Raw genomic sequence first — 12,067 nt, forward strand, 5'->3', positions numbered from 1 at the left:
ATACACGCACTGCTGGATCGTGAGCGGCAAAACTGTCTTTATTGAGATCAAAATAAAATTCAATGGAATTTTTTCTTTAGAGAAACATTCACGTTAATTTATCTGGATTTTAACAATCAATAGAGCAGTGGGTATTAGCCTAACTTTATATTGTGGTTTCTTACATCACAAACTGTCCCAGAATTGAATCCACAGCGATGTTTATGCAAAACGTTAGACAGTCTGAAATGTCCTGGTCTAAAAATGTATTATATTGATATTTGTGCAGTTTCAGAATGTATGAGTGAGAGAGACTAGAAGTGTCTGTCTGAACAAATCATAGGATTTTATCAGTGGATTTTAATGCAATTGTAATGCTAGACGCCAAGAATTAATTCTAGACGGTGCTCCACATCTGTCTGGTAAAAACTTGTGGTCTGAAAATTTGAAGCAGCTACTTTTGACTGTTCTCTTATTGCCAAAGTGGGTAGCTCCACATGTTTGATTTGGGACATCTTTTACACCAGATGCCTTATCTGACTGGTAAAGAAAAACATGAACACATTTCACCAGCCTTGGCATCGTTACACCTGTGCAGTTTAGAGTTCACTATAAAATTCCTTAGTTCACTTGTAAATGTTTGCATCGGTCATACACAAGTATCAGTATCTATCAGACTGGGGTATAAAGACGTAACTCTGAAACTCTGGCACAATCTCCCCTTCCAGGTCAGACTGCCTGCTTCAATAACAGCTTACAAACCTCAACTGAAGACTCACCATTTCTCTTTAGCATGTCCTCCTAATGCTATGTAAATCGGTCTTTTAAATTGTTTTACCGATTGTTGTGCTGCACTTCGGTTGATGTCTGTTGTGATATGAGTGATATAAATAAACTTGGCTTGACTTTAAATTTTAGATTGATTAACAAATCAAAAACAAAAACCTTGTCACTATTGTACATAATAAAAATGGTAACACCTAACAAATAACCAACACAAAAACCACTGTTTAATGTAACATCACCATTAAATTTCACTGTTCATACCTCATGGTGCTGTTATAATCCAGGTTTAAACATTATTTACAGCACAGTAAAAGAACATGAATTAAAAAAAGCCAAAGTAGTTATCTCTGTGCAAATTAGTGATGATTAATTCAAGTAAAATATCTCATAAACGTACTAAATAAAAGTCAAAGTGGAATATACTCTATATACATATTTTTAATGTACCAAAAACTAGAGCATAATGTCAATAACCCAGCAGCTCAGTTTTCTCACAATTCAGATTATTGCCTGTAAAGTGACAAACGTAACCTTGATCTTCACAATCAGAATCAGAATACTTTAATAATCCCTAAGGAAATTATGCTATCTTGAGACGCTTTATATTGTAAGGTAAAGCCCAAAGACCATTATGTGTAAATTTGAACATTTCTATAGGAGGACTAATGAGTAACGAAAAGTTCACAGGTCCTTTGGCTGAATGAGCTAAATATACTATTGGAAATGAGTAGAAATCAATCAATAAAAAGAATATTCTACCACAAATACACAATATGCTTATCATAAAGAAGTTTTGTACTCATACTGAATTTTACACAATTTTTACACCAGGTGTCCTGCATGACGCAACCCTCTTTGGGATTTGCGTCTCCTCCCAGGCTTGACTCAGACTTTTCAGGTGTTAGGCAAATCTTTAATCACTACACAATAGTGCCACTGTACTTTTTGGACTGTGCAGTATCATGTAGTATGTTTATATACTACACAAAAATATCATTTTAACAGTTTTAAAAATACCAGAGGCTATCTTTCCATTCTTCAGTGGTTTAAAGTAGTTGCAATGTGACGTCATCTGAATTTTCCATCATGTTACAAAATACATGTGAAGGCTGATAACTGGTGTTAAGATTTCCGGTCCTTGTTCATTTGGAAATCTGGGTTTTGGTGATCTTGTGTGATAAAGCAAATAAGTAAGTTAAGAAATGAGCAAATGAAAACTATTCTAAGCAGTGAACATTCAGCTGAGACTCTGAAATTATTGACACCAGCAATTATATTAATGATGCCTGTATTAGTGTTAAAGTTTGTCACGTCTGACTGACAGACTGCTATCACTTACCAGAATGATGAAGACAATATATATTATGAAAAGGATCTCTTATAGTGGTAACCGTGTGTTTGATATGTGGCACAAGTCTGACTGAACTCTCAAGGACAGTTTGTTGCTGCGTAAAGACGAGAATTGGACCAGTAGATCAGTAAAATTAATGAGTAAGAAAAGCACAGTTATGTCAAGGAAAAACAATCAAACAAACACATTTTTGAATTTTGGCAACAAAATGACAAACATTTTCCACCTTTGAAAATTGGAAGTTGTGGCTAGCTAGGGCTGCTCAATTAATCGAATTTTAATCACGATTACGATCTGGGCTTTCAACGATCATTAAAAATAACTGAGCCGATTATTAGCCCCTCCCTCGTGCTTTACTCGCGCTGCTCCGTGTGGCAAATCGAGCGCACCTCTCTGCATTTCGAACACGTGTCACAACAATTAAGAGCAGCGGTCCCCAACCTTTTTTGCGCCACGGACCGGTTTATGCCCGACAATATTTTCATGGACCGGTGTTGTGCCAAAAAGTGATTGTCTGCCAAAAACTGATTTCTGGTATTTGCCAAAAACTGATTGCTCGTATTTAAACTGCTAAAAGTAACTTGTTGGGCTATAACATGTGAAACACGTGTCAAATGCATCCCTCATGGATGACATAAAGTCATCTTGAGCCACAAGCAACATTCGTGTAACAAGGTAGAAGCCACAATCAGTTTTTGGCAGTGACTTTTATATAACCTTTACTTATGCAGTTACAAAAATCTCATTAACATTAAAAATGTCTTCTGTAAGAGTAAGTTGGCCAAGAGGACAGCAGAAATGGCAGCAAATATTACAATAGTTCTGTAAAAATATTTTAAGTGGGGATAAAGGACCAGATTGGTTATAATGTAAGTACAATAACACAGAGTTATAAAGATACTTGAAAAACAGATAATTTTTTAATTCTATATATAACCCCTTCGTAAACCCTGTTCACCGAAGTCTATTTACCAACATACGTAAAGATATTACATGTAAAAAAAATAAACAGAAACATTGGAAATCAGTTTTTGGCAGGCAATCACTTGGCACAACACTCGGCCTTTAAGGTGTCGCGGATAAATACAACAAAATAAAACTAGTACCGGTACCGAAAAAAAGAAGATTTATTCATAACACACGTGAAAAGACCAAGGAAAACCGAGTAAACGATAAAAACGATAACAAAATAACGCTGAAAACCGATAAAAACCCTGAAAACGATACATTTCACACCTGAGCCTCAACTCTCGCGGCCCGGTACCAAACGACTCACGGACCGGTACCGGTCCGAGGCCTGGGGGTTGGGGACCACTGATTAAGAGGACCCGAGGGAAGCTCGGAAAGCTAAGCAGAAGTTATTTGGAGAGGAGAGTGACTGCCGTTGGTTGAAAAGAGAGGTAAAAAAAAAAACTTCAGTGGTGTGGAAACATTATGGGTTCGCGGAGTCAGACGTGGATCAAGTAGACATAGTGTGTAAACTTTGCTACAGTGTCGTAGCTGCACCACAGAGCAACGCTGCAAAGTTCACTAAACATAGATGTTTACATTTTTCATTTATTTTTTATATTGCAAACATTTGCAATATAAAATATTTGACAATCTTTAAAGTCATTATTCAATACATTGTTATTGTTAAATAAATATCGTCAAATAATCGAGATCTCAATTTCAGTGAAAATAATCGTGATTATCATTTTTGCCATAATCGAGCAGCCCTATGGCTAGCTTTGTCAAAAATAAAAACAGCACTGATAAGAACACTGTTTTGCACATCATTGTGTTTGCAGAGATAATTTTGATGGGCATCGCTACTCCCAGTCACGGGAAAAAATCCCGTTGAGACTCTCAATACTTATTTATTCCTTGTGGAGTTTGGTGTGTATCTTTAGATTACACTGGTGTCTAAATCTTTTGCCACAAAATCCACAGTTATAAGGTTTCTCCCCTGTGTGAACTCTAATGTGCGTCTCAAGATGAATCTTTTGATTAAATCTTTTGCCACAGAAATCGCAACCAAATGGTTTCTCTCCTGTGTGGACTCTCATGTGTATCTTTAGATTCCCCTCTTGGTTAAATATGTTACCACAAACACCACAAACAAACTGTTTTTCTCCTTTGTGGAGTGCCATGTGTGTCTTCAGATTACACTGGTAACTAAACGTTTTACCACAATCGCCACAGGTATACGGTTTCTCTTCTGTGTGAACTCTCATGTGTCTCCTAAGTTCGATCTTTTGGTTAAATCTTTGCCCACAATTGTCGCAACTAAACGGTTTCTCTCCTGTGTGCACTCTTATGTGCATGTTAAGATTTCTTCGATAGTTAAATCTTTGTCCACAAATGTCACAGCTAAATGGTTTCTCCCCCGTGTGGACTCTTATGTGTCTGGTAAGGTTTGTCTTTAGGCTAAATCTTTTACCGCATTTATCACAAGCATACGGTTTCTCTCCAGCATGGAGCCTCATGTGTACATTCAGACTTCCTTGATATCTAAATCTTTTACCACAATCTGCACAACAGAATGGTCTTTCTCCCGTGTGGACTCTCATGTGTACTCTAAGATCTTTCATTTGGTTAAATCGTTTACCACAATCATCACATCCAAATCGCTTCATCTGAGAATCGACACTTTGCTCCACTCTAGAACTTCTCTCATTCACCAAACAACTGGAAGACCTTTTTGCATTATTTACACCTGACTCAGGTGTTCTGTCGTCATTCAATTGGCTGTCGCTGTCGTCAGTTTCAGGTCCACAATCTGACAAAGGTTCCTGCCAGCCATCCTCACTGACTTCAGTCTCAGAAGATTCCGGTGCTTCGCCATCAGTATTTGTTTGTATATTGTTATTTGTACTTCGGTCCATTTTCCTCTGTTCAGAGGAGTTGCTCGCTTGAGTCTCAGTCTCTATCTTGTTTTTATTTTGGTTTTGATGAACCTTTAATGACTGAGGCTTCTCTTCTTCATCTTCACTCTTCACATGAACAACAGTAAATGGAAACCTCTTGATATCCTCCTCCAGCCCATTACAGTGAACTCGCTCTTGATTTTTCCACAGCTCTGAGTCAGGATGGTTCACACTGGGGCTCCATTCACATTCATGGGAAACCTCTTCTTTTATCACCAGTAGCTGCTGGACATCTACAGGGAAGACTGAAACACACACACTCATAATTAAGAGCAAAAACTCTATAATCACATAACTTATCACTGGTACTAATACTCCATGTTAGTGAGATCTGAGATGACTGTGGATAGACAGTGCTATTAAATATAATCTAAATTAATCTTAACTGTGACCACCTAATAGAAAATGACATTGCCATCCAATACCATCCAGCCAGCAGTGCTGCCCCTCAGCCTCTTAGCAGATGAACCTATGTTATAAGTTGGAAAATCATGGGTAGTTTTCAGAAAAGTTGACTTCTCATCTTGACCTTGAAGTTAGTGTAATCTTTCAGTTGATGTGCCGACGTTATGAATTTCAAAAACAATACATCACCTCTATGACGATTTATCACATGCACAAACCTGGGTGTCCACATCGTCCACCTATCAGGTGGGGTGTCGACAATACCCTATCAGGCTTTTACGGCTGAAGGGTACACAAATGCCCGTATATTCTCCCAGTTCAAAAAATCATTTCAATTCTGAGTGTCCGACTGAGTATTCAGTTTTCATTTGTGCCAGAAATACACAACTCAACACTAGCCATGCAGCTCCTCTTCTGATATGTACAGCTATTGGTATCATACACCTTTACAATACTCCAAATTTATTCTCACCCCACCATTTCCTATTGCTGAATATTACACCCACTACTGCTACCTACTACTAACCTACAGTGGGGCAAAAAAGTATTTAGTCAGCCACCGATTGTGCAAGTTCCCCCACTTAAAATGATGACAGAGGTCAGTAATTTGCACCAGAGGTACACTTCAACTGTGAGAGACAGAATGTGAAAAAAAAATCCATGAATTCACATGGTAGGATTTGTAAAGAATTTATTCGTAAATTAGGGTGGAAAATAAGTATTTGGTCACCTCAAACAAGGAAAATCTCTGGCTCTCACAGACCTGTAACGTCTTCTGTAAGAAGCTTTTCTGTCCCCCACTCGTTACCTGTATGAATGGCACCTGTTTGAACTCATCATCTGTATAAAAGACACCTGTCCACAGCCTCAGTCAGACTCCAAACTCCGCCATGGCCAAGACCAAAGAGCTTTCGAAGGACACCAGGAAAAGTATTGTAGACCTGCACCAGACTGGGAAGAGTGAATCTACAATAGGCAAGCAGCTTGGTGTGAAAAAATCAACTGTGGGAGCAATCATTAGAAAATAGAAGACATACAAGACCACTGATAATCTCCCTCGATCTGGGGCTCCACGCAAGATCTCATCCCGTGGGGTCAAAATGATCATGAGAACGGTGAGCAAAGATCCCAGAACCACACGGGGGGACCTGGTGAATGACCTGCAGAGAGCTGGGACCAAAGTAACAAAGGTCACCATCAGTAACACACTACAACGGCAGGGAATCAAATCCTGCAGTGCCAGACGTGTTCCGCTGCTGAAGCCAGTGCATGTCCAGGCCCGTCTGAAGTTTGCCAGAGAGCACATGGATGATACAGCAGAGGATTGGGAGAATGTCATGTGGTCAGATGAAACCAAAGTAGAACTTTTTGGTATAAACTCAACTCGTCGTGTTTGGAGGAAGAAGAATACTGAGTTGCATCCCAAGAACACCATACCTACTGTGAAGCATGGGGGTGGAAACATCATGCTATGGGGCTGTTTTTCTGCCAAGGGGACAGGACGACTGATCCGTGTTAAGGACAGAATGAATGGGGCCATGTATCGTGAGATTTTGAGCCAAAACCTCCTTCCATCAGTGAGAACTTTGAAGATGAAACGAGGCTGGGTCTTCCAACATGACAATGATCCAAAACACACCGCCCGGGCAACAAAGGAGTGGCTCCATAAGAAGCATTTGAAAGTCCTGGAGTGGCCTAGCCAGTCTCCAGACCTCAACCCCATAGAAAATCTGTGGCGGGAGTTGAAAGTCCGTGTTGCTCGGCGACAGCCCCAAAACATCACTGCTCTCGAGAAGATCTGCATGGAGGAATGGGCCAAAATACCAGCTACTGTGTGTGCAAACCTGGTAAAGACCTATAGTAAACGTTTGACCTCTGTTATTGCCAACAAAGGTTATGTTACAAAGTATTGAGTTGTATTTTTGTTATTGACCAAATACTTATTTTCCACCCTGATTTACGAATAAATTCTTTACAAATCCTACCATGTGGATTCATGGATTTTTTTTTTCACATTCTGTCTCTCACAGTTGAAGTGTACCTCTGGTGCAAATTACTGACCTCTGTCATCATTTTAGGTGGTGGAACTTGCACAATCGGTGGCTGACTAAATACTTTTTTGCCCCACTGTATAACATAAAAATCAGCAGGATAGATTTCCTTTTACTGAACTGTTTCAGTTAACAGGGAATACTTATAAATGTATTTTTTTCTCTCTGTCAGGGTGAACCATTTGATTGATTAGCTAACATTTAACCATTACACAAAGAACGATCATCCACTGGCAAACATTTTAGACCAGGAAATACAAAATCAATCATTTGAAGTGGTCCTTTTCTCCATATTTTTAAATGCAGGTAACATTCACTGAGTATTTTCATTCCTCTGGGACAAGCTAATGATGGACGTTGACTTCTTTGCACAGCTGGATTTCTTGTTTTTAATACTTCAACTTTCTGCATTTTATGAAGTTTTTTGTGTACAATTTTTCTGTAATCTGTATGCTAATGATCCAATATTAGAGGAATTGCATATGCCATCACAATTGTAAAAATGTTGTGACACTGCATAAAATGTAAATAAAACAGATTTGCAAGTCTCATAAATCCACATTTTTTTAAATTCACAATAGAACACAGACAACCTGTCAAATGTCACAGCTAAATGTTTTGCGAGCTTAGATTATTTATCTGGTTAACAGTGGTTTAATGGTTGTACAGCAATAGTGCTAACGAGCATGACCGAGGGGGACCCTGAGCTGATGGACAGGTGCAGGTCAGACTTTGGGAAGACTTGTCTTTGATTCTAAAACGAGGTCACACATCAGCTTGTGCTGTTAGTTTTAAAGTATCAGTCTACTAAAATTCTGCAAATCAAATGCTAATGTTTTGAGGATACTTTTAGCTCATAGTCAGCTGTTTGCACAGATAATGTCTCTGTTGTTTGTTGCCTCTGCAATCAAAGACATGTATGCACTTTTATAACTGTGGCTACAGCTCTCTGAGTGTACATGCATGGCTGCAGTTATGCAGGCTGTGTGTGAGAGCAAGCACCTTTAATTTTTTTTTTTTTTTAATGGAATAGTAAATTTACTTGAGCCAAATGCCCCTCAGTCAAAGTTGGTTGCTCTTGTTCCTATGCTCTCGTGCCCATGACCCTGTCCCAACTTGCCATCAAATTCAAAATGATCTCATTTCTTTTCTTAAAACGGTTAATTTTTCCAGTTTATAGATGTGGTATGCTTTCTGTGTTCTATTGTTAATTAAATATGGGTTTATGAGATTTGCAAACCACTGCATTCAGTCTTTGTTTACATTTTACACAACTTTGTTTGGAAATGGGGTTGTATCTATCAGACGAGTATCTGCCTTCACTGCTCCCATACGACCATGCTTAATGTCCGTGTGTCGCTTAGCTTCCTCCCTTAGCTCCTTCTCTCCTTCTATTGGAAGGTATCAGTTCATGTAGCTGACTACATGTTAGGGGGACGCTTGTTCAGACTGACGCAAACGTGGCAAGCTGAGCACTGTTTGGAGCCATATGCGGAGATTTTCATTCACAAAAAACCCGCTGACCTCACAGATCACCGGTAATTATTTCAACAAGTTCAAAACACTCACCCGCAGCCATTATACACCTTCTACTCTACCTCTGGATGCTCCTGCCTGATGATGCGCACCCGCACTGGAAACACAACTTGTTCTTCCCCTGTGCAATAATGCACATACTTCCGGTCTATTTTTCATAATAAAAGCCATAGATACATTCTTTACTATCCTTAAACTGTATTAGTGAATCTGTATGGCAAAGACCATCGCCTTCTGTACAATGAGCAGGAAAACACTCTGTCTAAGGGAAACTACCATCACTTTTTGTACCATGAGCTTTCCTGTAGTTGGCTTGTAATTTTCTCGACCAGTTACGTTTAAGTAGGTTTTTGCTGCATATGTAGCAGGTTGAAAAAGCTACATGTTTGTTTTTGCAAGAAAACCAATTACCCCCTTATTTTTTGTTTATTATTGTGACTTATTTTGACATTGTTATGTGTTGCCAGACCATGGTTATATTTCATTATGCCAGTAGATGGTGCTCTTGCACTGCTGTGAAACTACCAGAGAGACTCTAGCTATAGGCTCTGCGCATGCGCAGCTCAGAAATAAATGAGCTCCGGCCTGAGCAAGACGCTAACTTCAGTGTCCTCTCTATTAATCCACAGGTACTGACAAACAAACTTTTATGTTACCGAACTGGTAATAAATGTCATGTAAGTTGAGTAACAACTGTTCGGCTATATTTTGAGATGAGAGTGGTATTTTGTTGTAATGAGTATTAGTGTATCATCGGCATAATGCTATAATGCTACGTAGCACTATAAGTATATGCTATGATAGTGGCAACCTGCGACTTCCGAAAATGTGTTTTAGTGTTTGTTTTAGTTTTAGCCAAGCAGTACTGAGTACATGTATTAAGGGGAAAGGTTTTTGTTGGTGAAACAACGTTTGCAGTCGTCTGCCGCCATGTTGTGTTGCGTTCAGGGGACGCCATGTTCAAAAGTAATAGCGTATATGGCGCGAATGTGGGGAAAGGTTGTGTGAATGTGAGATGGGTTATTTTGGTATGATGTTATGCTTTAACCGCGAGTGTTTTGTTTAAGTTGTGAGTATGTAAAGTCATTTTGAATTAGTTTGTATTTATTTTGCTTTTGAGAGAATGCTTTTTGTAACTTTATTTATGTTTATGAACTCTGTTATTTTATGGGAAGAATGCATGGTCTAGTGTGATTTGTATTGTGTATATGTAGAAATAAATGAGCTCCGGCCTGAGCAAGACGCTAACTTCGGTGTCCTCTCTATTAATCCACAGTTTGCTCATATTTGGCTACGCAGTGCTCTCTAGCCTGTGTGCCGCTTGCTGCCGGTCCAGATTCCCCTAGGTCTGGTGCCGGTAACACATACATAAAAAAAAAAAAGTGTGTGTGAAGCAAAGGAGATGAATTAGGTCAAAATGCAAGCTTGAAATAGATGACTATCCGGTTGTTCAGTGATGACGCGACGAATCCTACTTCCGGGTCTAAAGTAGTCTGCGTTTAATATGGCTTTTGTGTTGTTAACATATTTAATGCTATGTATTTTCTTCTATTTGATCTCAAAAAGCTCCTAAAACAGTCAGTGATCACTGTTGACCTCCCTCGGCTTTTATTACCACTAATCATTTATTTAAGCTCAGTTTTTAAAACCTTAGGATGTAACTACAGCCCAGCCCATACAGCAGTATATGAATGACTAACCTCGTATTGTGGATGGATTATTTCAGTTGTTCTCCTGGCTGAAGTTTTGTCCTTTTACAGCATCCTGCCATGCGATTACATTTGTTCCTGACCACCGACAACACTCACGTTAACTTTTATCGAGTGGAAAAAAAGTTAGTTTGTTCATATTATGCTAACATAGCTGTGTCGCTAGTGGTCACGTAGCACATCATTATATACCAGCTAGCCAAACTTCAGTAACCCTACAAACGTCACTACTGTTTCGTTTTCTGTCTTCATTTATGTTGGAAGTGATAACAGAGCTGTACGTTTTAATTTGTTTCCAAAACCCCGCAGTCAGGACATGCTATATTGTATTTAGATAGAAGCTAGCGAGCTAACTTCCTGCTAACTTCTAACTCCGTTAAATGTCATAAATTCCGTTTTCATGGATGCCTGGATGTTAAACTCAATTGTTACACCTGGTAGAGCAGAACGCTGATCATTTTATTAAAGATGAAGACTTTAGACAGTTTTTCAACTCTCAGTAATGCCATAGTGATCGTTTGATATATGGACCTGCAGCGGAGTTTAGACCCAGACACGGCTAGTGACGTCAAACTGAACAACCGGATTAAATTATCTGTATTTTAAACAATCTGGATATATTATCCATTATCTGAAGATACAGGCTAGACCAAAAGGATTGAAGCTTTGTCTCTGCAGTTTCATGTTTGTACTTAAGCAGAAGTAATAGAGTACCAGACTGATTGTTTACCAAAGCAACACTCTCATGAAGAAGAAGTTTGTTAAAGCAATTTACAGATATTTCTGGGATTAAAAAATAATAACAAATATTCCTGTGAAAAAACTACAGATTTTTTTTACGTTGTGAACATCATCCAGCATGAGGTACAACAGAGCCATTTATTTATGTTTTGTTAAAAAAATGAAGAAAAAAATTCTATTATGAAAACTGTAATAAATATTAAGTTATATTTAATGACTTCCCACCTAAAATGATTTAAACTGAGAAATTATAATGAGCAGATTTCCTCAACATGTATTAAAGACATGTTGTCATTTTAATCAAAGATTTAACAAAACACATGTGCAAATGCACACCCACAGAACTAACACTAAAGAAAGATTGCTGACGCAAACAAAAAGAACATACACCATATGTATTCATATAACTCTACCATATGAATAATTAATAAATATTATTTAATCATTCATACCTCATACGAATAATATTAACAGGTGTTAGGTATGAGAAATAAATGAGTAATAGTAATGTGCCATAACTTTTTCCTAATATCCCAGCTATCGGGTAAGTGTAGTGAGGTAAAGAGCGCATTATTTCACTCCAAAATCTGGTGAGTAATA

The 12,067-nt window shown here is 38.5% G+C and overlaps 1 protein-coding gene across 1 annotated transcript; it reads right to left on the reverse strand.

Annotated features, from left to right (window-relative positions):
- Positions 1–108: 108 nt before the first annotated feature.
- Positions 109–9,115, reverse strand: LOC146552034 (uncharacterized). Its single transcript, XM_085257040.1, has 2 exons — positions 9,051–9,115; positions 109–5,270 (listed from the first exon to the last, which is right to left on the reverse strand). The coding sequence occupies exons 1-2, from the start codon at positions 9,058–9,060 to the stop codon at positions 3,976–3,978; spliced, it is 1,305 nt and encodes a 434-aa protein (XP_085113166.1). The 5' UTR covers positions 9,061–9,115; the 3' UTR covers positions 109–3,975.
- Between the last annotated feature and the right edge of the window lie 2,952 nt (positions 9,116–12,067).

The sequence above is a fragment of the Mchenga conophoros genome, linkage group LG19 (genome assembly GCF_057382185.1).
Source record: "Mchenga conophoros isolate Kocher_MC1m ecotype Shallow Benthic linkage group LG19, M_conophoros_male_GT1.1, whole genome shotgun sequence".
Lineage (NCBI taxonomy): Eukaryota > Metazoa > Chordata > Actinopteri > Cichliformes > Cichlidae > Mchenga > Mchenga conophoros.